Source organism: Alexandromys fortis, unplaced genomic scaffold (assembly GCF_014885135.2).
Source record: "Alexandromys fortis isolate MF-2015 unplaced genomic scaffold, M_Fortis_MF-2015_v1.1 scaffold_73, whole genome shotgun sequence".
Lineage (NCBI taxonomy): Eukaryota > Metazoa > Chordata > Mammalia > Rodentia > Cricetidae > Alexandromys > Alexandromys fortis.
This window is the reverse complement of record NW_026067959.1, coordinates 4,543,103-4,569,870: the sequence shown is the minus strand read 5'-3', so window position 1 is coordinate 4,569,870 and position 26,768 is coordinate 4,543,103. Positions and strand designations below refer to the sequence as shown.

The 26,768-nt window shown below is 38.6% G+C and overlaps 1 protein-coding gene across 2 annotated transcripts in view; it reads left to right on the top strand.

Moving 5' to 3' along the window:
- Ndufs4 (NADH:ubiquinone oxidoreductase subunit S4) overlaps positions 1-26,768 on the top strand; it is a 108,215-nt gene that overhangs the window by 45,545 nt on the left and 35,902 nt on the right. For both annotated transcript variants that reach the window (XR_007593673.1, XM_050152830.1), the window contains exon 3: positions 19,995-20,167. Coding sequence is in view for 1 of the 2 variants with exons in the window: in XM_050152830.1 (XP_050008787.1) it covers positions 19,995-20,167 (173 nt within the window). In the remaining variant the exon portion in view is untranslated. The remainder of the gene's footprint in view (positions 1-19,994; positions 20,168-26,768) is intronic.

Sequence of the window (26,768 nt, the reverse complement as noted above, 5' to 3'; positions counted from 1 at the left end):
TGTTTTTTAAGTAACACATGGGATACAGATACACCAAAATGCTAGGCTGGAGTTACTAATTTAAGATGAAGAACCAGGGATCTGATTACTTGGTCATTACCTATATTATATAGTGACTATTGAGTGTATATTGAGTAAAATAATTTCTGTCCATGAAAATAATTTAGCACAATTAAACAGTGCCAGCTTGTTTACATTTCTGATCCTTAGTCATTTCCTGTATCTGAAATGCTCTTATTTTAGACCTCACTTAGATGAATTCTTTGTCATCATTTAGATTTTAGTTCACATGTGGCATAATCTCAAAAGTATGTTGACTCAGGTCCTCAAACTTGGCAACAAGTGCCTTTTTCCACTGAGCCATCTCATTGTTTCCAGAAAAATTTTTCCTGTACTATCATGACTGAGACTCTGTTTCCTCTGTGTATAATATTCCGGTAACTCTTGTCTTCAGTTTTGGCTTGATGGCCACAAATAGCTGTAGTTTGCAGTTGTCTTTAAATGTCTTTATTTCTCCATCAGTTTTTAAAAGCTAGTTCTTCAGGATTTAGCAGTGCTGGTTGGCACTTACTTGCTTTTGTGATTTGAAATTGTCATTCTGAGCCTTTCCTGTCTTTTAGGGTTTCTGATGAGAAATCTAAAGTGTTCACCTTTGTAAGTTGAGTTGACATTTTTCTCTCATAGCTTTTATTTTTTCTTTCCTTATATTTTTGACATATTGATTATATCATTGATAAGTTTTCTAGTCATGTCCGTTGGAGTTCTAAATGCCTTTTGTACTTGGATGTCCATTTCGTTCCCTAGTTTTGGGAAATGGCTGCTATAATTATTATTCTTTTAAAGCGGGTGTGTGTGTAGACAAACACAGGACAGACAAAACACGCGCGAAAGGAGGAGACACAGACGCGCGGCTCCCACGTGGGTGCACTTTAATGGGGGGGGAGGGGACACGATAAGGGACAGGTGTGCAAGACACACAAGGGTAAAGGGCAAGAGAGAGCGAGACCTCGTGGAAGCTCGCTTTTTAACGAGAAGCGCAAGGGTATCTGGAAGAAATGCCCATGCGCAGGTGTCCGTAATCCAGGAGGAATCTGGGAGCTGTAGTTTCCAAAAGGAACAACAATAATTTCACTGAATTATATTCTCTGTGCTTTTCATTTTAATCTCAGCTCTGTCTGTGCTGTGGATCTTTTGATTCTATTCTAGAGTTTTTCATGCCCTATTGAATGTCGTATTTTTTCACCTATATCCTGACATACTTTCGTGTGGTCATACTTTCCAGAGTGTTTTTATTTCACACAGTGAGCTTTTCATTTCTAGCATTTTACAGTTTTTCTTAATCTGTTTTTCTTGTTGAAATGTTCTCATATGCTGCTGACGTTTTCATCTCTGTTGCTGATCTTCTCATCTATTTTCCCAACTGTTTCATCTGTTGCTGGCTTTTCTTTCTTGGTCCTGTATTGAATTCATCTGTTTGTATCCGTTTTGAGTTTTTTCCTAGTGAACTTTTGAAATTTTCATCTCACATTATATCTGCTTCAGTATCTTTGAGTTCATTAGTTGGTGAGTTAGTCTTTTATAGTAGTCCTGTTGCTTTGCTATTTTGTATTTTCATCTTGTAATTTGTGCCTTCTGTTTGGATATCTCTTCTACTTTTATTCTTGGTTCTTCTAATGGAACAGCCTACTTGTATATACCTAATCCCACTTAAGTATTTCAGAGAAAAGAAAACAAACTGCTACATCAAATTAGTTAAGTGTGGAAATGCTGTTACAATTGATCAAAAGCCGCCTAGTATCATCAATGAACATAAAACATAAAGTGGTAAAACTAATACAGAGTATATTATGACACAAAAGATGTTTTGGGTAAAGGAGGAGGCCAGCAAGGGGGAAAAACAGAAGAGAAGCAAGATTAAATAAATGAAAGGAAAAGGGAGACAAAAAAGAGTTTGAGTAAAAGGAACCAGTGGTTTATCAATAATGAGAACACTTAAAAAAATTTGTTGAAATAGGAGCGGCGGCAGGGCTGCGTCCCCGGCACCCGGCCGCCCGCATGGCTAGCTTATGCCCAGAAATAATTACACGGAAACTGTATTCTTTCAAACACTGCCTGGCCCGGATAGTTCCAGTTCCTTATGGCTAGCTCTTACATATTGTTCTAACCCATTTCTAATATTCTGTGTAGCCCACGAGCTGGCTTACCAGGGAGGATCTTAACCTGCGTCTGTCTGGAGCGGGAGAACCATGGCGACTCCTCACACAGCTTCTTTTTCCCAGCATTCTCCTCTGTCTACTCCGCCTACCTAATTTTCTATCCAATAAAATGGGCCAAGGCAGTTTCTTTATTAATAAGAAATCACTCCCACATCAAAAATTAGGTAACTGCAAGAAGTAGCATTAAAAAATAAAACACAAGTTATAAAAATGACACAAAAAGTAAAGAAGGAAAAGAAAGCAAAGGAAAAAAATCCAGAAAATCAAAAAGTTGCCCTATAATGAAAATAATAAACACTTTTCAGTGAATAAATGAGAAATAAAAAATGAAAACAGAAGATTGGGGTTTTGTTTTTGTTTTTAAATAAAATGAGGTGAAAATGCTCTTCTAAGTTTAGTAAAAATGGAAAAATCAGATGCTGGGGAGAACAGAAGGAAGGGTAGATTGGAGCAGTCCTGCTTTCTGGAGATTGAGACTGCTGATTATATGACAGACTAGGATGGGGTCTCTTGAACTGGTGGGCTCTGGTCTTTTCTCTGGTCAGTGCTGATGTTGAGCCTGTGCTCCATCAGTGTCCATTGGCCAACAGAGTTGTCTACACTGCAGTTAGTATTGGAGGATATAGTTCATTATGACAGGGAAGTCATGCAGCAGAGCTCCAGGCAGTGAGTCACATTGCATGTGACAGCAGGAAGGAGAGAGAGAGAGAGAGAGAGAGAGAGAGAGAGAGAGAGAGAGAGAGAGAGAGAGAGATTGGTAGTTAGCTAGGTGTCTCTTTTGTAGTCCAGAGCCAAGTGCCAAGGAATGGTGCTATCTACTTTTAGAGTGGATCTTCACACCTCAACTTAATCAAGATATGAGTCACTTGATAGATTATCCAACCTCAAAGGGTCAGTCCTAAACACAGTTTCATATAAGCAATACTAAATAGAATTTAGCAGGATATTTTTGTATTTTTAAAAGCAGATCATTCTTCCTAGACATGGCCATTACTAACCTAATCTAAATAATTCTTCACAGGAGCATGGAAGATCCTAGGGGATTCTTAGGCCTGTTGAGTTGATAAATCCAAGTACCTTACTTTCTTTGTATATCACCAGCCTCTGATGGCCACGTTTGGGTGTCTAAAGTATGTGTTCTGGACAGAATCTTTTGCTCATCCAAGACTCTCCACATGGTACCCAATGAAATGACTAATATTCAAGCTAGGAGGTGACTAGTGTGGGTAGCATCCATAACACTGAGATCTCTACAGGCATATTTATAAGACTGCCAGTATTTATCCACTCTGCGGGAGCTATGTTCTCCTGTGTTCTAGGGCTCAACAACAGTAAGAGGTAGACAGGTTGCTCTGGAAGTTGATCCCTGCCTGACCTCAGCCTCAAGGCTGTCAGACTCTACTGTCACCCTGGCCACTGAGAGTTTGTTCCCTTACATTTTTCACCGCCTGATCTGAGCCTCCTGATCCTTGCACTCACAGTTTGTCGGCTAGTACCTGTCCCTGCATCCTCCTCGCCAGGTGCTATGGTATGTTAAATTCAAGTCTTCTGGGGCTGTGGTATGTTAAGTTAAAGCTCCCTAGGGCTAATGTATGTTAAATCCAAGTTGCCTGGGCCTATGATGTGTTAAGTTAGGTTTCCTGGGACTATGGTATATTAAATTCAAGTTCTCTGGGTCTATGGTATGCTAAATTCAAGTTCCCTGGGTCTATGGTATGTTAAATTCAAGTTCTCTGGATCTATGGTATGTTAAATTCAAGTTCCCTGGGTCTATGTATGGTATGTTAAATCCAAGTTCCCTGGGTCGCTGGTATGTTAAATCCAAGTTTCCTGGGTCTATGGTATGTTAAATTCAAGTTCCCTGGGTCTATGGTATGCTAAATTCAAGTTCTCTGGGTCTATGGTATGTTAAATCCAAGTTCCCTGGATCTATGGTATGTTAAATTCAAGTTCCCTAGGTCTATGGTATGTTAAATTCAAGTTCCCTGGATCTATGGTATGTTAAATTCAAGTTCCCTGGATCTATGGTATGTTAAATCCAAGTTCTCTGGGTCTATATGGCATGTTAAATTTAAGTTCTCTGACTCCCAAGATAGTTCAATTTTTAGCAGTAGGTTCATTTTCAAGGTAATGCTCAGCCACTTGCCCCAAGTCATATAGAGTGACCAAATGGTCTTCCCCAAGGCCGCCCATCTGTTTTCTCTTTTAAACTACCAGCAGGAATGGAGACTTGTAAAGGCTTTAAGAAGCCATGTGGTTGGAGCTGTGCTTAGTGTGTCTTCCCATCTTTTTCTCAACAATGTTCAGCTTTCTATTCTTGCCTTCATGAAGACTCTGCCCATCTTTGGAGTTGAGTCCCTTCTTTCTTCTTTTTAACCAGTTCATACAGCTTCACTGGGCTTTCTTACACTAAGGATAAAATTTCTTGAGATTAATTCTTATTGCCTAGACTTTGTTTTGTTCCCATTTGTGGTATTGGGGATTTAATTAAGGCCCTTGTAAATACTAAGCAGACGCTCTACCACTGAGCTACATTCTCATCCATGGGTTTAGCTTGATTAATGTTTTTTATATACATTTCTGAAGAATATGTATTCTCCAGTTTGGGAGTAATCTATAAATTGAAATTAAGTTTTTTAAAAATTAATATCTTAATTAATTTAATCTTTTGATGTGTATGGGCATGTTGCAGTGGATGGTGGACCCCTGTGTCTGGAGTTACAGATGGTTGTGAATCATACGTGGATACTGGGACTCAAACATGGGCCTCTGGAAGAATAATCAGTGTGCTTAACCGTTGAGCCACTTTTGCAGACTCTGCAATTAAGTTTTCATTTGATTAATAATATTATTCAAATTTTATATATCCTAAGTATATTTTTAATCTGTTCTGTCAGTTCCCAAATTAACATCTTAAAAGATTATTTGATTGGTTCTTCCATTATTTGGATGATTTCTTTGCTTCACTTATTTTAAATCTCTACTGTTGGGTACAATTGTTCTTCCCCAATTGATGCTTTATCCTACTTGACGCTCTTCTTTATCCTGGTGTTATTGCTTGTTTGACATTTACTTTGATTCTAATATAACTGTCTGGTTTTCTTACTCTTGGTTTTGCTTGGAGCATATTGAATCTCCCTCCCTTTTAATTTGTAGGGATAAGCCCTCCCCTTGGGGGCAGGCTGCCCTCGGGCGTATGTTTACTGATATATTGGGCGGGCAGAGGCTGCGCGCCCCTTCCCTTCCTCTCCTATCTCCGCCGGCTACTCCGCTGGAACCTTGGTTTTGTGAGTCTGGTTTTGTTATTAAACTTGTTCAAATACCTAATACTTTTGGTGATTATTAATCCGACCGCTGCATTAATTTAATTGTGAACTTACATTTATAGTTTTATCTTACTTAATATATTTGGGTCTTACCTTTTCATCCAGTTTGATGACCTATACCATTTAATTTAGTTTTTAAAATAAGAATTTCTTAGCGAAATGGTTAGACTTAAAGCTACTGCCTTGTTCTTTGTTTTCCATTTGCCTCCTCTAATATCTGTTTTACTTTTTCTTTTTTTTGATCCCACCCTAGCAGTTGCTTTAGGAATTACAGAATACACCCTTAGTTTTTCACAGTTACAAATGGTTAGTTGTCCTTGTCAATGTCACCAAGGAAACACACTTCTGAGCATGTTGTAAGCAGTGCTTAATGGCCTATTCTGATGGGAGTGCTGTGGGAACTCTTTCAGCCAATAGCCTTTAAGATACTGGCCCACTTTGGGGGTGGTCTCATGTACTATAAATGTAGATGAAAAGCTTGTGCAGGCCTCTTGGCTGTTGGATTTGGTTCCAGTTCCCAGCTCTCATATCCAGGACTGTGGATTGCTACCCTTTCTGTGAATTTATCCCCAAATAAATATAACAAAAGTTTATTAGTAGCCATTCTGGGCTATTGTGGAACTCTTGTGTTTGCCATCAAATTGGTGCCCAATGTAGGGCTCAAACCCATGACCTTGAGATTAAGAGTGTCATGCTAGACCAGAAATGCCAGGAAAAATTAGACAGTAGAAACCTCAGCTTTTAAGTTTTCAGAGGGAACAAGGATATAGTATCTGGGCTAGAAGCCATTCATGTTATAATCAGGCAAAGAATCACTTTCAGTGGTTGGAGAGATGGCTTGATAGTTAAGAGCACTTTCTGCTTTTCCAGGAGACCTAAGTTCAGTTTCTAGCACCCATATTGGGAAGCTAACAACCACCTGTAACTTTAGCTCCAGGAGACCCAATATCCTCTTCTGTCCTCTGTGGGCTCCTGCATTCAGGTGGCATGTACACACACTCACACACACGTACAAATAAATGAAAGAGTAACAAGTGAAGCAGAAAGATACTAAAAGTGTATGGCTTGGTGAGGAAAGTAGTAGGGTTTAAAGCTGCAGACAGAGTTGGAGATGGGCTCAGAGGGTAAGGGTAGGAGCACTTGCTCTTGCACAGGACATAAGTTCAGTTCTTAGCACTCATTTGGTAGCCCAGAATCTTCCTTAAAAGAGACAAACATCATTGAAGAGAAACCCCAGAGTTTATAGTGGGATGATAGAGAATGTGTTCTGAGAATACCACAGCCAGCCAGCACCCTCCTACCTCCCATCCAAGTTTATAGGGTATAAACTAGTAGAAATGCAAATTCATGAATGAATTGCCTTCTCATTCTTTTTTTATTTTATTTTTTCAAGACAGGGTTTCTCTGTGTAGTTCTCCTGGTACTAGTTCTTTAGACCAGGCTAGCTTGCAATGCACAGGCATCATCTGCCTGCTTCTACTTCCTGACTGCTGAGATTAAAGGTGTGTGCCATCACCACTTGGTAAGGGTTGCCTTCTTGTAAATAAGTGTGTAACATACTGTCTGTCTTCTTAGGTCAAGTTGTAGAGACATCATCATACCTTTGAGAGAGAGGGGAAAGCCAAACTATATCTTAAGCTGGCAGCAAAACTTGTCAGCATTGTCTGCAAGGTACTGCTTCTATAGGCATGCAGAATATAAGAGTTACAGGGTTATGGATGCATTCCTGTACCAAGGTTCCAGAAAGCTGCTGAGGCCAGGCTATATTGGCCTATTAGGTTCCCCACAAGAAATCTCTGGGTCTGGAGAGATGGCTCAGTGGTTAAGAGGATTGCCTGCTCTTCCAACGGTCCTGAGTTCAATTCCAAGCAACCACATGGTGGCTCACAACCATCTGTAATGAGGTTTGGTGCCCTCTTCTGACCTTCAGGCTTACACACAGACAGAACATTGTATACATAATAAAAAATTTTTTAAAAAAAGAAATCTCTGAAAAGCTATTGCAAGAAACTGAGGTTTAAGCCTAAATTGGAATGGAGATCCCAGCATGTTGGAGATGCCAGGACAATTTGGTATTTGCCAGGGGAAGCTGGCAAATGGAATGGAACCAACACAAAGAGGCTGTGTAAAATAAGCTGTGGAGCTGGAGGGCAGGCTTATTCAAGTCACATAATTCTACTGCAAACTCCAAATGTCAAGCGTATATCTGGAGGGTTTATTGTCCTTTGAGTTTATAGGTGTTCATAGTTAAGAACTTGTCTCATAACTGGAAAGATGACTTAGTGGCTAAAACCTCCTGATGTGCATGCTGTAAACCCAGGCTCAGCTCCCAGTACCCACAGGCAGCTCACAACTGTTTGTAACTCAGGTTCCAGGAGATCCAATATGTTTTTCTAGCCTCTGAGGGAACCAGGCACAGAAGTTCCACTTACATACATGTAAGCAAAACACTCTTACTCATAAAATAAAAATAAACAATTCTTTTCTTGGAGTCCGTCTCCAAATTGGGTCTTCACATACATGCTTGAACAAGTTTGGAACTGTTAAAACTTTGGGGACTTTTGGAGCTGGAGTAAATGAATCTTGCATTATGGGATGAACATGATAGTTAAGGGGGTCTTGGAATGTTATGATTTACAATGACGGGTTTTGTTTTCATGTTGTCTTTAAGTCTAGTCAACCTACAGGATTTAGAATCACCTGGAGACTGTGTGTGTGTGTGTGTGTGTGTGCGTGCGCGCGCGTGCGTGCGTGCGTGTGTTGGAGGGTCGGGTCCAGAATGGTTTTTCTGAGAGGAGAAAGTGGGCAGAGCACTATCATCTGTCTCCTTGCGTACTCTGCCTGTACACACAGTGTGGCCACCTCATGTACTTGCCGCCATTCTTTCCTGCCATAATGGACCCCATGCCCCCCTAAATCGTGAACCAGCGCAAACGTTCCCCTCTTTTGTCAGATACTGTGTCACAGCAACTAGAATAGTATCATACATATGCAAGGGGAAGACTCTTAAATTGCACTTCCTGTTTCATTACAGTCCTGTTGATGTAAAGGTTGGCATCTCCTTTATAGCCGCTTGTGTTATCAATCCATAGCATCGATTTTGCTTGCAAGTCATGTTTTAATGAAATCATCACAAAAGAAAAGCAGGACTTGGAGATAGCTCAGTTGGTACAGTGCTTGCTTTCAAGCGTTAGGACCTGAATTGGATCACTAAGCTCCATATGGAAAAGCTCGGCAGGATGGCACATGCTTGTGTGGTCCTAGTTCTGGAAATACATCGACAAAGGGCATGCTTGAGAATAGCCAAATTGGGGACCTCAGGTTTCAGAGACATTGTCTCAACAAACAAGTTGGATGGTTTCTGAGGAACCCATCACATATTGCATGTACATCCATGTACATACAAAGAAGAAAATACTCATACCTATAAAATTATCGTGTTTTGTTGTTGTTAATCCTTTGAGGTCAATTTCTATTTGCCACCCTTGCTTACTATCTTTCTTTAATGTCTCCATTAGGGCAGATATGTCAGGACAGCTTCTCTTGGCTCCTGATTATCTGAAAGTACCTTCCCTGCCCTGTACTTCTAAAAGATATTACTTGGCACCAGCAAGATGACTTAGTAGGTAAAGCTGCCTGTTACCTATGATAAGTTGATCCCCAGGACATACACTGCGGAGAGAGAACTCACTCATGCAAGTTGTCCTCTGATCCTCTTACACTTGCACACCCATGCATGTGTACACATACATTAAAAAATTTGAAAATTTTACATCGAAAAGATCTTAAATTATCCTGGTCTGCCATAATAATATACTATAGACTGGGTAGTTGGAATAAGAGAAGTTTGATACTCCAGAACTATAGTTTTGAACAGCTCACTTAGTTTTTAATAAGGACTTTCTTAACATCCTTGTTTCTTCTTACAGTAGCACTCTTACAAAGGAACTTTCAGTTGGGGTTTGTTTGTTTGTGATAATGTTTCACAATGTGGCTCTGACTGGCCTGGACCTCACTAAGTAGACCAGCCTGACTGACCCTGAACGCGGAGACCTCTGCCTGCACCTTTTGTTAATTTTTTGTCTTAGATATATCAAAAATTAAAGTCGTAACTGGTCATGTGAGACACATCTGTCATCTCTGCACTAAGGAAGCAAATCAAGAGGATTGCTTATGATTGGGTTATAGAATGCAAGACAGAATCTAAATGAACAAACAAAATCAAGCTCCTTTCTTCTTTGTTGTTGGAATTGAAGAACATGCACTAAAGTCAAGCTGACTGTTGTATATCAGGGACCATCAGGCATGGTTGGCACATGCCCTTAATCCCTGCACTGCGAGGCTGATTTTGAGGCCAGTCTGGTCTACAAGTGAGTTTCAGGCTCCCAGGACTACATAGTGAGACCCTGTCTTGGGAACAAAAAGGATATAAATGGAAATTGATCTGCTTTTTTACATTGTTGATTAACAGCATAGGATTTTACCTCCAGTTTGCAAACTAATTAGATAACATGTCAGACTAGAAATTCTGATAACTTTTGTTACAGTTAATTGTATTTTTTTGTGGCTAACTTTAGTTACTGCTGGGCAATGGTGGCACATGCCTTTTAATTGTAGCAATTGGTTCATAGACGTCAACCTGGTCTATAGAAAGAGATCCAGCACAGCCAGGGCTACACAGAGAAACACTGTCTTGAAAACATAAATAAAACAAAAAAAAATACATACATACACACACACACACACATAAAATTTAGTTACTGATGGGTCTGGAGAGATGGCTCAGTAGTGTCAAGAAGAGCACTTACTGCTTTTACAGGACACCCAAGTTCAAGTCCCAGTTGGTGACTCACACACATCTGTAACTGTGCTTTTCAGGAATTGCTCTGACTCCTCTGGCCTCTGAGGGCACCCATACTTATTTGCACAGAAACACTAATTAAAAATAAATCGTGGGGAAAAATAATTTGTTATTGAGATTTTCATTTCATAAAAATAGCATATTTAACAACTTTTATTATACTAATAAATGGTGCCATATCAACTGAATAAATTGTTATGAGGCTATTAAAACAAAAATTATGAAGACTGAGTATCTCTGTGGAGAAGTGATGCTGTGTTACTTGGAAGTAATCAATAGAAAACTTTATTAGTAAAATAAATAAATATGGATATTTATTGGTAGGTAATGAAAGTAAGAAAGTAGTTGGTAGGGCATTAGGCATATTGATATATAAATTTTCTGTTTAATATTTTTGATGTTTTAATAGTATTATTTATTTATTGGTTTTATTTGTTTGTTCATAGATAGAGCTCACTAAATAGCTCTTGTTCTGCGATGCACTCTGTAGACCAGGCTGGCCTCCAACTCACAGAGATCTACCTGCCTTTACCTCACGAGTGCTAGGATTAAAGATGTGCACCACTATGCCCAGCTCGCTGTACCTCTTAAAAATGAGGATCCGGAAAGAATCATCTCCTATCTCCCTCTTCGGTCTGGCATTTTGACACCTTTCTACCTTTAAAATCAAGTAGGATCTTCTTTTTAGGTAGCTTGAGAAATGGCTCAGCAGTTAAGAGTACTTGTTGCTCTTATAGAGATCTCCAGCACCCTCATGGTGTCCCACAGCCATCCTGTAACTCCAGTTCTAAAGGATCTCATGCCCTCTTCTGACCTCCATAAGCACCAGACATACATGTGGTTAACATGTATCTGTTCAGGCAAACCATTAATACATAAAAATCTAACAAAATTTTTTATTTTAAAGAACTCTCTTTTCTTTGGCCACTATGACAGGTATATTGTGCTTGTTTTGACTTAATCCTTGTAACCAGTGATAAGAAATAAGTGTTGTTGTCTACTTCTTTTTTTTTTTTTTTTTTTGTTTTTTGTGTTTGGGTTTCTCTGTAGTTTTTGGTGCCTGTCCTGGAACTAGCTCTTGTAGACCAGGCTGGCCTCGATCTCACAGAGATCCACCTGCCTCTGCCTCCCAAGTGCTGGGATTAAAGGTGTGCGCCACCATCGCCCGGCTTGTTGTATACTTCTTAATGGAAGAAACTACCACAGAACCGAGTGACTAATTTGTCAATGCCTTTCAGATCAGATCTACATCTATATCTATGTGTATTTGTGTACACACACACACACACACATACATTGCTTACACTTAGAAATAAAAGTCATAACATTATAGCCTTTGAAGCACTATATTAAGATAGTTAACTTTGCATACAAACATCTTTGAACTGAAATATAGGTAAATTATACATCATTCCTTCATTTTCATGGATGTCATAGGTCTTTCCACATGTGGCTGCATACTTAAGTTTTGGTGTAGGAGGTTCTTCTGTTTGTATGTTGCTTTCATTGGTTGAATAAAGAAACTGCCTTGCCTTTTGATAGGGCAGCCCTGAAGTGGGCGGAGTAGACAGAACAGAATGCTGGGAAGACAGGAAGTGTGGCAGATGCCATGAATTTCCAGCCCAAAACAGACGTAGGTTAGAATGTCTCCTGGTAAACCACAACCTCGTGGTGACACACAGATTATTAGAAATGGGTTAGATTAAGATGTGAGAGTTAGCCAATAAGAGGCTAGAGCTAATGGCCAGGCAGTGATTTAATTAATACAATATCTGTGTGATTATTTCGGGGTTATAAGCTACCCAGGTGGAGTGACACAGGCCGCTCCTCTGTACTACAAAGTTTGCTTAACATACATTATATTCTGTATTTTTTTTCAATTCTGTATGTGAGAGTATGTGTGCATGTGTGTGTGTAAGTGTGTAAGAGAAACAGACAGACTGACTGACTGAGGATGAGAGACTAGAAGTGGGGATCAAGTGACCTCCTTTATCATTCTCCACCTATTCCTTGAGGCAGAGTCTATCCCTCAGCCTGGGACTCAAATTTTTCAACTAGGCTGGCAGCTAGCAAGCCTCAGTGATCCTCCTGTGTTTGTGCATGGAATGCCTTGCTTGTCACGTATATGCTGGGAACTAAACTCTGTTCCTCATGGTTGCTCAACAAGTGCTCTTAACTGCTGAATTGATTTTCAGCCAAGAGAGACAGACAGAGACAGAGAATGAATTAATACTAATTATTATATATCCCTGTTTTAGGGCCAGTCAGTTTGAAGAAAGATGGAATGGCTAATTGACCCAAAACAGTTGTGTAGAGTGTCCAGCCTTTAAAAAGAGAAGGTATTTCTTCAAAGGGCTTGGTATATCTCTTTTCTAGACTTGAAGTAAAACTACTGACTAGATTAAAAAAAAAAGTTAACTAATAATTTTCAAGAAAGATTGGATATTTTTGTATTTTGACACCAGCTTCCCTTCATTTGTTCATCCTTCTCAAAAATGTCCAGTAGTTTTCTTGAGAATAGAGTTGATGTCTACTCAGGAGATTGCATCCAATATGTAATGCACAGGTGCTGAGTAGCAACTTTTCTTCTTGTTTGAAGTAAGCACAGTATGTACATTATCTAATCTTTAGCTTACACGTAAGTTGATTTATGGATTTGCAACAAGAGAGATTTGCCAATGGTTGAAGTTGGGATTCAAACCAATTTTGACATACCTTGTGGCTATAGTAATTGCTCTTGCTCCTCAGAAGACTCTAAGAAAAATAGAAGAATAATAGTTTGAAAAGGTCTCTAGTTGTTTTCTTCTCCATGTGATCTATAGTACTTTTTGCGTGCTATCTTCCTGTATCACTCATAACACATGATAGACAGCTATAACTTTAGTGCTGTGATAGCTTTGCCCAACATGGAAAATAGAAGGGTGTCACATCCACCTTTCTTGAATTTCTGATTCAATGACCTGCTTGAATTTCTTCACCTGTTTGTTGGTGAGCAAACACGAATTGCATTTACTTTCACAACTCAAATTTACTTGAACATTTCTGATTTATAGCTGAATTCTTTTGACCATTGATTTTTTTAAAAATTCTTTCATAGTAAGTAACTATGTTATGTATTTTTATGTATAATTATGTATTCTGTAAATTTTTATTTTGTAATTGCTTATTAAACCTGTAATGAATTTCTTGGTCTAAGACTCTATTGGTTTGTTTTTTTTTTTTTTTTTTTAAGGAAGGGATTTTGGTTTGTCTGTTTGTCTTTTTGAGGCTTTCTTGCTCTGTGACTCAGTCTGGCCCAGAATTCACAATCCTCTTGCCTCTGCCTCCCTAGTGTTGAGATTACAGATGGGTATTATAAAAGGAAGTTGTTATTACAAATATAATTTTTTAATCTTTGATGATTAATATAAAATATTAACAGTCATTAAAATTTAGATCAGTGTCAGCTCTACTATAAATTTAAACATAATTGGCCTTTAATATCCTGCAATAGAGCAAGTCTCTAGAAGTATTGTCACTTGATGTCTAATGGATACTCTTATTAAATCTTTAGCTTCAACCCATGCTAATGCTGTTAGTGAACTAATTGCCAAAGAAGGAGTTAACCATTGTGACTTCTTTGCATGCAGCAAGATTTCTATTAAAGCTTCATCCAGAAATGTCACAGCATTTAATTATTTCTTTTTACAATAAGTGTGAACTGATAAGGGCAGAGTGGGTAGGGCAACGGGAAGTAATTACTAAGGCTAGTGGCATTTTTTGTGGTTTAATAAAGGCAGAAGCTAGTTATTCGGTTTTTATTTAAGTGAAATGATGCCCAAAAGGAGGTTCCTGCAGAGCAGCTGCACTTCCTCAGTGTCACCCTAGTTTACCAAAGACACAACTGTCACAAACAGGACTTTTAAACTTGATATACAGCCGCAGAAGGAAGGAGGCTTTTGTTTGGAGTGCATGCTGGAGAACTCCTTTATACAAATCAGCCGGCAGATGACGGACAATGATGAAAATTTGATTCTTTGAAGTCATAATAGTCATTGAAATGTGTGAAATTCTGGTATTGAAAAGAGAGCAGCCAGCAAGACTCTAAATGCTGGGTGGTTGCAGGAAGCTTGCTGGGAGGTTTTTCTGCATTGTGACACCAACTTCCCATTGCTTGTTCCTCACTTCCTTTGTTAAAAAAGAAAAAAGTTGGGTTCATACAAGTGGGGACAGATGATAACCGAATCAGTTTTTATATGGAAAACTAGTATTTTATCATTTAACATTATTAGGATAATTACATTCCTTAATAATTGAAATAGATTTCCTTTGAACCCAACTGTTTAAAAGTGAGAAGCTTTAAAACTGAACACATTTGTGTATTGCCTATGTAATAATATGACCTATTAGAACTTAGAGAGATTCTACTGAGTTGAGATTCTTTAGTGCCAACTTGATGGCTTCTTGTATCTTACATCTTGGACTTTTTTTCTGATTCTAGAAAATTTTTAAAAAGAAATTAGTAAAAGACAATATCAACATCTATGTCATTTCTTTTATTAAAAATAGTGTTTTAGAAAGATCACAGGTAATCAGTATTTTAGTACAAAAGTAGAAATCCATAGAGAATTCCACTAATTCAGGTTAATTTGCAGGTGTTTTATTTGTTTGCTCGTTTGCAAAATATGAGTCACAGGTAGCTCAGCGTGAATTGAGAGAAAAAGGGAATCCCTGAAGACATTCAACATAGGGCTCACAGATCTTTCCAAGTGTTACAGTGTTTGAATGGACTCCTGGAGTTAGCCCACTGCAATGTGTGTTTGAGAAGAGGTTCTTGTCACTTGCTAATTCTGTTTGCATGAAATGATAGCAACAGAGTGTCAGCGCATTTTACAGGCATAGGAAGTAAGTTTGTCTGGGCTGAGAGTGCATCTGCAGGGACTGGGAATTACAGAGCTCTGTGAGCATTAGGTATCTCAAGTGTGTGAGCTGCCAAGCCTTTGTATCTTCTGTCCTGCAGCAGCTCAGCTGGGCTGCAGCAGCTCACATCTTCTGCAGGCAAAAACGGTGAGTCTGTCAGGACAACTTGGGAGGGCTTCAAAACTCAGAAGCTCCTCGCTTGACTATCAGCTTAAAATTGGGTGCATGTGCCAATAAGAAAGTGCCAGAATTTGAGGGGACATGAAACAATATGAAGTGTAAGCTTTATTGGTTTAATTTTTTGCCATGCATGCATCACAGTATAGAAGTATGGAAAAATATACATTTCTTATAATCTCATTTTCTGGATGTAAAAGATTAATTGAATGTTTCCTTTCATATGGTTGAAAACAAGCCACGTAGCATAATTTTATTCATTAGAAACTTGGTGCAAAATAGAGGCGTTGATCTGGGATTTGGAGAAGATGCCTGCCTATTAATTTTATAGCATGCTTATAATGAGTGTTTATACTTTAATGCAACTATGATGAGGAAATATGATCTTAATCTGGGACTAGAAAGATGGCTCAGCAGCTAAGACTGAGAACTATTCTTCCCGAAGACCTGAGCTCATGTTCCAGCATCATGTGTTGCTCATAACTTCCTGTAACTCCAGCTCCAGGAGATCCAACCTTCTCTTCTGGACTTCTCAGGCGCCTGCACTCACATCTGTACATATCTGCAGACACACACACACACACATAGATCTTCTTAGAAAATATATTAGCGTAACAATAGAAAATAGTAAACAGTAAATAGTAAACAGTTAACTAAATGGCAGTTACAAAAGAAGAAATAAACATTGAGGACCTCCCACAGAGCCATGTTACTTCATGCTCCAAGTAGAGGACTGTGCTTTAGAAAGTCACTCCTTAAAATGTTAACATTTGGGCTGGGAATATACCTTAGTAATAGAGTTCTTGCCTAGCCATGTGTGATGCCTTAAGTTCAATTCCCAGCCCCTCCAAAAACAAAAAACAAAAACCTATGTGCATGTGCACGTGTGTGAGTGTGTGTGAGTGTGTGTGTGTGTGTGTGTGTGTGTGTGTTGAGCACACACATTGTGCCATGCTGGAGATTTATTCTGTCCCTTATAAGTGCTAAGCAAACAGTGCCTCAAAAATAAATCAAAAAAGATATGATTTAGAGCAAGTGGGGTATCTCAGTTGGGTGAGGTACTTGCACTCAGACTTAATGACTTGAGTTCAAGTCCCAGATCACTCAAATGGAGGGAGAGAGCAAATTCCTGAGAGTAGTCCTCTGACCTCCAGAAGTGCGCTGAACCTGTGCGCGCGCGCTCTCTCTCTCTCTCTCTCTCTCTCTCTCTCTCTCTCTCTCTCTCTCTCTCTCTCTCTCTGTGTGTGTGTGTGTATGTCACACTGTGTGTGACACACACACACACACACACAAAATTTAAAGCTACCACACAGTATTAATGCTTAAGCTTTCTATGCTAATTGTACTCATTTCATTTTCTTGTCTCCTAGATATAAAGCACTTAGTTGCCTTTTATCCTAGATGTAAGAAAACTTAAAAAAACAAACAAATGTCAGTCAGTGCGCATTGGATTTTCCTGTGTGGCTGAGGAGATGGCTTAAGGGAAAACGTGCTTTGCAACAACTGTGTGAGCTGGAGTTCAGCTCCCTCCACATCAGACTCGGCAGGGTCACTGGAGAGTGGGGGCACAAGACCCCAGAGCAAGCGAGGTAGCTTAAGTAGCCAAATCAGTGAGTTTCAGTTTTAGTGAAACTGAGAAAACTACCTGACATGCACACAGGCACTCCACACAGTACACACAAGGAATCCTGTTATCATGTAAACATGTTTCTGCATTATTTTGGTAGTTTCTCTAACTATGTAAGCTGTAACAAAATAGCCATGCCTCTTGGTACAGCTAGAAAGATATTGTCCTAAGCAGGGAACTGGGTACTCACTGAATTAACAAAGAATTGTTCTTTTAACCTCAGCACAGATGTGAGCTGCGTTTCCCACTGTAGCTCTTTGGTTCATAGCATTAATAGACACACTACAAGAGAACAGCCTTCATAGAGGATACATGACACTGAAGCAAAACTAACAGCACCAGAAACAGGTTACATGATAGAACCGTTTCATTCTCTTTCTTAATTGTAAGCCGTTATTCAAAAGTCTATATGAACTCTTCCCCTCCTTTGATAGTCCTGGGAATTGAACTCAGGGCCTCACATATGGGAGGCAAGTGTTCCACCCTATTCCTAATGATTTTAAATATTTTACTTAAAAGAAGATATAAATGGTTGGGGATTGAGATGCTGAATGGGTAAAGTTCTTGGCCTTGAGTTCAGATCTCAGAAGCCATATAAAAGCCAGACATGTCAGCATATACCTATATCCCAGCTCTGGGAAGAAAAAGGAAGAAGGAGCGTTGGGACTTGTTAGCCAGCCAGTATAGCCAACAGGTGAGGTTCCAGTTCAGTGAAAGACCCTGTCTCAAAATAAGATGAAGACTTGTGAAATCAATACCGACTCCTACGTTCCGCTGCCCCCCCCCCACCAAATAGGAATGATATGATGAACCCTGATATGATTCTGATGGGTTACTATGATAGGGTGACCTACTACTAACTGTAGATTTAAATTCAAACTTATTTCATTATTGTGTGCACTGACTGCTACTATGTTTGGTAAATGTGTTTAATCTAGAACATCAAAATTCTATGCATTCTCCCAGTGAAGCATTTGTTAGTGGATAAATGTATAAAAAGTGAAAGAGATTACAGGTGTTTACAGTTGTATTGTCTCTGAAGTTGGGTACCTTTGGCATACCTTCCCACCTTATGGCATACCTTTACAGGATTTTTGTGTTACTCTTTCAGTCATTCACCATAGGGAAAGAAAACACTTTTTGTGTACAGTTTCAGACTTTGCCCAGTGGTGAGCAGTTTGACATAAAAACCACTGACAGGGTTTTTTTTTTCTATTTAAAATTTAGTAAGTGATTGTGTCTCTTTATTAAAAATTGCATTTATATTTTTACATATTGTATTTATATAAATATATGTATTTCTCTTTTGTCTGATACCAGAAATTTGGGGGAGTTCTGATGGAATCACCAAATGCTATCAGATGTCAGAATCCCCCTTAGGTTTGTTAGTCTCGTTAATGAAAGAATTCAAGAATCTCAGGGACAGTTTAAGCTAGCCTTTAAAAGAGAAACCCCAGGGCAGCAAGCTGTATACCTTCATAGCAGCCAGGAGGAGGGAAATAGAGAAGAGGAAAGGTCATGCCATTTGAGTTAAGGCAGCATGGAGGTCAGTCACAGGAGGGACAAGCAGTCACTTCTCAGTGACAGGAACTTTAGAGAAAGACTTAAAAATTCCAAAGTACCCCTGGGCATGGTGGCATACACCTTTAATCCCAGCACTCAGGGAGGCTAGTAGCCTAGTCTACAAAGCAAGTTCCAGGACAACCAGGCTACACAGAGAAACCCTTTCTACAAAAACAAATTCAGAGTACCAAAGAAAGCAAACATAGGCTCTGGCAACCATCTAGAAGAGAATAAGGAAAAGTTAGACCTTCCTGAGTTCTCACTCAGAACCTCTTGATGACTCCCTATAGGTACTACACTAGGGGATAGGAATTCTGGGAAGGAAAATGTATCCCTAATAAGCACTAATTACTCCTCTTGTCTCTTTAACTTGACTTAAGGTGAACCCACGCCAGAGGGATGGTCCCTTGGCAAGGTGATTGGCTGGTATCATGTGATGTGGGAATTCCCCTCTGTATGCTATGAATATGTTTTATTACCACTGGTTAATAAAGAAGCTACTTTGGCCTACAGCAGGGCAGAATATAGGTACACAGGAAAACTAAACTGAATGCAGGGAGAAAGAAGGCAGAGTCAAGCAGACTCCATGTATCTGCCAAAAGAAAAGACACCAGAATCTTACCTGTAAGCCACAGCCTCGTGGCAATACACAGATTAATAGAAATGGGTTAATTTAAGATGTAAGAGCTAGCTAGGAATATGCTTAAACCATTGGCCAGATAGTGTTGTAATTAATATAGTTTCTGTGTGATTATTCGGGTCTGGCGACTGGGAAATGAACTCGCAGTCTCCATTTACAACCATGAGATTAATTCTTAAGGGAGGAGTCAAGGCAGATTTCATTCTTTTGGCTAGAAGGTAACAACTTTCCCTTAATGGGCCCTTTATGGTTCTGTAACATCTGTTATCCCTTATCACAAAGTAAGAATGCAGCATTGTCTACACACTCCTCAGAAATGACCATGGTGCCTTCAGAGGTGGAAGCAGCAAGGGGAAGCTATTGGATACAAGAGAGTCTGACAAAGAAAGGACGGGATAGCGCGATGAACTGTTGATAGTTCAGTGCTTAGCCACTTGCTTGGCCTACAGAAGGCCTCAGGTTCAATCTGTACAAAGGAAAGAAAGAAAAATTGATAGCCCCTCTTTCACTGTACCCCAAAACTAATTCTCACCTTTACTATTTACAGATAGCACAGTGGAGATTCATAAAATAAAATATCAGGGTAAACAAATCAGAAAACAAGCATATAGAGGTGGGAAGTGGGAAAGGTGCATCAGTTGCTATCCAGGGGTTCAAAGATGTTTACTTTCTTATTCTTCCTCAGGATATCACCACTTTAACTGGTGTTCCAGAAGAGCACACAAAAACCAGAAAGGTCAGGATCTTTGTTCCTGCTCGCAATAACATGCAGTCTGGAGTAAACAACACAAAGAAATGGAAGTTGGAGTTTGATACCAGAGAGAGATGGGAAAATCCTTTAATGGGTTGGGCATCAACGTGAGTACTTTGAATTTTGTTTTCGGATTTTCTGTTAAAAATAGTAAATTTTTTTTGTAAAGAAAACACTAACTTTTCTTAGAGCTAGTAAGCTTGTGAAAATCCTTTTTAGTACAGTTAGATTTTATTACAACTAAAAGCATGGAATTATATATATTCTTTTATATATCTGTAGTCATGATCATATGTATTTGGAACATAATGATAAACTGCAGAAGTACTATTTTTGGATACTGTTATAAGACAGCATTCATAAATGATATGAATACTAGTTGAATATACTCTGGGAGTGATAGCAATAGTTTGGTGACACTAAGTGGTCTTTGTTTTGGTTTGGTTTTTAGTTTGTTGAAGCAAGCTCTCACTGTGTAGCTCTGGTCAGCCCAGAACTTGCTAGAGACCAGATGGGCCTTGGTGCTGTGGCCGTGCTACCCATCTGTTTCCTGAGTGTGCCATCACGCCCAGCTTCAGTTCAAATGATATTCCTGCATAACATTCATTTTGTTTATTAGAAGTATCGAACCGAAATCAGAAATTAGGTAATTTTGAGGGATACCTGTAATTTCCTGAGATTTTAGGATTAAGATTATAAATTAATTATAAAGTAATTTTTAGAACATAGTGGAATAAATTTTAGAAGACATCTTTTTCTGTTGCTGTATTCTGGAAACTTTTTATTAGATATTCTTCAATATTGAAGTTTTTATAGAATTATATTGAACAAATTATATAAAACATAGTTTCCAAGAGTTGGTATCTTCTATTTTATATTTCATGGAGTCTTTTGTAAATCATGTTTTTCCAGTGGAAATTTAGAAGATAATTCTTTATCCATACCTAGTGGTTAGAATCTTACAATCATTCTTTTGAGTTCTGTGAGATTTTAGTGTGTTCATCTGTTCCTGGGATTCACATACAAATGCATCTCCAGCAATAACAGATCCTGGTTCAGCATTGATACCTTTTATATTCTAGGTTGTTTTTGATGAAAACACTTTAGATAAGTGGCCAATACATATAATACCTGAGTTTTGAAGAATGGGGCAAAAGATAAGGAGTTTGAAACCAGCCTGGGTTAAAACAATGAGACACTATGAAAAAGGAAAAAATGGAGTTGGGTGAGGAAGGGAAAGGGAGAAGAAAAGGTTAAATTTTGTGAAGTTTACACACAGACACACACTCACACACACAGATGTATTTATACTATCACAACACGAATTACTGAGGCATCAATAGCAAGATTAATAATAGAATAAACATACAATGTATATACACTTTATATGAAACAGTCTTCAAATAAAGACCTAAAGAGAGAGAACCTGTGTATTCTTATGCTTAGATTTGATGATGTATAGACAGTTGTGTAAAGGTATGCCTAGACTAAGGAGCTATGATCTAATTAATGGTAGTAACTCAGCTTTCAAGTTTCATCTGTAGCCCGTGTCTTCAGGGATACATTCCTTTTCTCTAGGTATAACAGTCACCTCTAGAAAGAAAATTTCATAATGACGTCAGAGGAAGGTCAGAAACTTCTAATAAATATAGCCTGCTTCAGGATAGAAGGGCAAGAAAGGGCCAGAGAGACCTGACTGCTGCTAAAACATTTTCTTAAATGCCAGATATCACACTTTGTGTAGTGTCTTAAGCCTCATCATTTGGTTTAGTAAGTACATTTCACTTTGCTATGCTTCTGCAAATACCCTCCAGTTGTCGTCATCATAGCTTTCCATTTAGAAATATCACACTTTGATTCTGAAATTCTGATTACTTAATTAATATATGGTTTGGAAATTACAGATTCTCCATGCATAGGAGGTAAAGTTCTTTTCAGAATACAGTTTCTTCAAAGTAAAGTGTGTCTTTCAAATAAGAGAGCTTTTATATAGTTGTTTTGTCTACACTGTTGTTTTGCATCTTAAATATTTTTTTAAAAATTGGTTCTCTTTGCTGTCATATTAAGAAGTAACCAAAATTAGCTTGAAAAATATAGTATGAAGAACCATGACTGATTTGTTTCACAAATGCAGGAACTGTCACATTTGCTGATATCAGAATCATTAGTTTTTCAATGTTTAGATTCTCTTTTTTTGGGGGGGGGGATAGGGGGTGTCAATGCTGGCTGTCCTTGAACTTGCTTTGTAGAGCATGCTGGCCTCGAACTCACAGAGATCCGCCTGCCTCTGACTCCCAGGTGCTGGGATTAAGGGCATATACCACCACTGTCCAGCAAATGTTTGTCTTCTTAATAACAAAAAAAAAGTACATAAAATTATTGTTATACAGTGAGTTTTGACTTCTTTTGTGACCTATTTTAAACCTTTTTGTAAAATTCTTGATATTGGAAGGTGAACTTTTTGTACTTATAAGTTTATCATTTACAAAATTTTCATCTTGGGCTGCAGAGATGGCACAGTGGTTAAGAAATCTTCAAGAAGATCCAAGTTTGATTTCACAGCATGCACACTGTGTGACTCACACTTTGTAACTCCAGCTCCAGGGTAGTCTGGCACCTCTGACTTTTATGGACATCTGCCTTCATGTGCACATACCTCCATATGGACACACATGCATACACATAATAATAAAACTAAATCCTAAAATTTTGTATCTCAAATTAATGGCTTCACCATAATTTGGGTTCTCAAATCTACCTATATGTTATCATTATATATCTAATATTAGCATGTCGAGTGTAGGAAAATACTTAAAGCCTAGTTCTATATATGTCTGTAGGTTTATAGTTGTGTGCAGAAGTGGTACCGGGATCAACTCTACGACTTTATGCATGCTGGGTAAATATTCTACATCAAATCCACGTCTTCAGCTTAAAATTTTCATTTTGATGAGAGAACTACTTTAACAGGAAGAAGAAAGTATCTATTGAATTAATTTTTAGTACTGATAGGCCATTCTTGAATATGTTGAAAGAGAAACAACCGTAGATCTTATACCTAAAAGACTTCTTTTTCTAAAGACCCAAAATTTTGCCCTGTATGTGACCTAGATTTGACGAATTTCCCACCTAGTAAATTGGCTTTTGGTTTGAATCTGCCATATGACGTAACATGGAGGATTAACAGGGACCTAGTTCCAATGGGGAAGAAATTTTACACTTAAAAGCTCAAGGAACTTGACATAGTACCTAGAAAGAGAAGCTTTGTGTTTGTTTGGAGATTCTTTTCCTGACTTGCAATTAATGCACAAACAGAAAAGACACTGATTCCTAAAGTAGAGCAGTGCTAACAGAAAGGGCAGTTCTGCAGTTCTGATAGTGTCACAACAGAAGCTTCATCCCAGATCGTCCGTCCGTCCGTCCGTCCGTCCGTCCGTCCGTCCATCCATCCATCCATCCATCCATCCATCCATCCATCCATCCATCCATCCATCCATCCATCCATCCATCCATCCATCCATCCATCCATCCATCCATCCATCTATCTATCTATCTATCTATCTATCTATCTATCTATCTATCTATCTATCTCTATCTGCTTGTTCCAGTGGAGGCATATAAGGAGGTTGCTGTGGAAGTAAGCTAATGAACATAGTTTTGGTTTTAAATGTAGTTTTCATTGTTACCTATTTGTACTATTTTATTTAAAAAAATTTTTTTTGAAAGGCTACTTTCTAACAATAAGTGTGCCTTGATGTTTGTTTTTAAGATTTTAAAATTCTCATTTTTAAATACTGTATTGACATTTTATATCAGAATGGCAAGCTTCTTATGCTCTTTTAATTACCTGAGTCTTTTAAATGTTAGAACTCAAAGGTAAAAGATTTATCTTTATGTAAACTTGAAAAGTATTATAAGATACAAAAATCATCACAAGTTTGACCCAGGGTTTTTACAGTATAAATCTCCTTAAACCAACAGGGAAGCATAGTGGGGCCAAAATAAACATTCCTTGTCACTTAATAGTACAGCTAGTTGGATATTAAGCTCATAAATTTCTTTCTTTTTTGATACTTATTTAATGTGTGCATGTGTATGAATGTGAGATCAGGTCATCACGTTTGGCAGCAAGCACCCTCAACTACTGAGCCATCTCATTAGAGAAGTGTCAACTTGTCATTTAGTTTCTAGAAACAACTTTTTTGTTTCATGTCACATGGGCATGGGAGGCCCTCTCATTTAAGCAGAGGTATTCATGAATTTTGATGTTGTTAATTCTTTTGTTGCCTCATTATCCACATAGTATGCTTGACCTTCAACCCATAACAACACAATAATGTGCACATGATTCGTAGGCTTGTCCAGTCCTTTGGCTTATCAGTTAGTAAATAGTATTGTCTGTGCCATCTTTTCCTTTAGCACTGTTTGACTTCATTACTTTTAAAGTTTGTTTGAATTATTTGGCTCAGTTTTGTAAATTCTTTAAGTATGGCCTACTTCTCTTTATTGGCTTTTGTGAACAAGTAAATGAGTGTTTGTAGTTGTAGATGGTAGTAATCTGGATACAGAGAATTATTGGCTAGTCCTCACCTGCCTTCTATCCATCCACTATTGTGCACATACTTACTATCTCCACAGAAGAGAACTCAGTCAATATAGAATGTATTCTTGTGGATTTTTTTCAGTGTTTATAGGCATATATGTGGCTTTATAGGTCTCCTGGTCAGATTTGATAGCACACGTTTCAGGATTGGGAAACTGGTTGATGACATGTTCACCCACACATAAGAAGCTGATAGATTAACACAAGGTAGAGTGAGGTCATAAACCTTCAAAGTCTGCCCTAGTGTCCTGCTTCCTTCAGAGGCTTCTACTCCTAAGAGCTCCCTAGTCTCCCCACCCATGGCACCAGCTGGTGACCAGAGATGCAAATATGTGAGTCTGTGGAGGGGCATCTCTCGGCCAGACCTCTGCATTTAGCCTTCTTTTCTTGTCAGAGGTCATTGAAGAAAAGCTCTCAGTACAAGAAGGCTTTGTAGCTAACTTATGGAGTCATAACTCCATTAAGTCAATACTTGTTAGATATTTATGATAATTTTCATACATTTATGTTAAAATTCTAAATGTCTACAAAATGACTCTTTTAAAAAACACCATAAAGAACAAGGAAATGTATTAATATATCCACATTGAGAAACAGCATGTCTAATATCCTAGAAGTGTTTAGCCTATTTTTGTATTTATTTTATACAATAATGTTCTGTTACTGGTGTTTTTGAACAACGTTGTATTTACAGGATGCATCCATGTTACTACCAAAGCAACACTTTGGTTTCGGTTGGACTTTTTACATGTAATCTGAAGTGAAGAATCCCATTTGGATCTTTTAATGGATGTGTGACTTCCTTATATTTTACTTAACCCTTAAAACAATAGGCATTGATTTATAATCAAATTAGTTTATATCGTGGAGTATTAGTAATACACTAATCCTGATCCTTACTTGTATTGAATTAATGACAGCACCTCTGTAGAGTTTTGTTCTGATAGTCATATTCACTGGAACCAGTGAAGGATTGATTTTTTTTTTTTTTGTTTGCTTGTTTTTTGTTTTGTTAGCCTTGCCTTGTGGGGGCATGGCTTAGTTCTGAAAGTCACTATTTTAGGTTTAAAAGACATAGTCTTTCTGACATTCCAGTGGAGAGTACAAGGTGCTCACAAGTCCTGACTTGTTTTAGCCTGAAGTGGACAGCTGCTGAAATCGCTGCTCAGTCTTTTCTCAGTCTTCCCAGACCTGTCCATTCATACACAGTGCAAAAGTTTACTGCTCTGTAGATTTCCCCGCTTCACAGACTTCACCCCACGTGTCCAGATGCTCTGCTAGTTGGACTATACGTGATCTTCAGATTTCTTGTGTTGACAAGCTATGTCTTTTTGCTTGACTTCTCTTTGTTCCTGTCTAAACTAGAGAATTCCTAAGGGCAACTGTGAAACTGAATTCCTATATAGTTTGTTTTCAGAGAGGGCAGAATTCTCTCCAGTTTTTTTTTTTTTTTGGTTTTTGGTTTTTGGTTTTTCAAGACAGGGTTTCTCTGTGGTTTTGGAGCCTGTCCTGGAACTAGTTCTTGTAGACCAGGCTGGTCTCGAACTCACAGAGATCCGCCTGCCTCTGCCTCCCAAGTGCTGGGATTAAAGGCGTGCGCCACCACCGCCCGGCCTCTCCAGTTATTTCTGCTTCTGGTCTCTCTCTTGAAGTTCTACTAATAAAAACTCAGAGAGAGAAATTAGGGTTCAACCTGAAGATCCAAAAAGCAAAACAGCCAGCCAGTGGTTGGCTCTTACCTCTACCTCAGTCCGAAATAGTGATTCTGCCTCCAGGAATCTCAGAATGAGATGTGTCTGAAAGCTGTCTCCTCCTGTTTTATACTCCTCTCCAGGGCTGGGATTAAAGGTGTGTACCACTGGGATTAAAAGCATACACCACCCGGTTTCTATGGCAACTACTATGGCTGCTGGGATAAAAGGTGTGTGTACCACTGCCTGGTATGTAAAACTGACCAGTGGGGCTGTTTTTTTACTCTCTGATCATCAGGCAATCTTTATTTATTAAAATACAAATGAAATGCCACTATAATCTGTCATCCATTTTTTCTGTTGAGAGTTTATAATTGCTATGCATGTATTTATTTGTTAGTCAGGTACACTTAC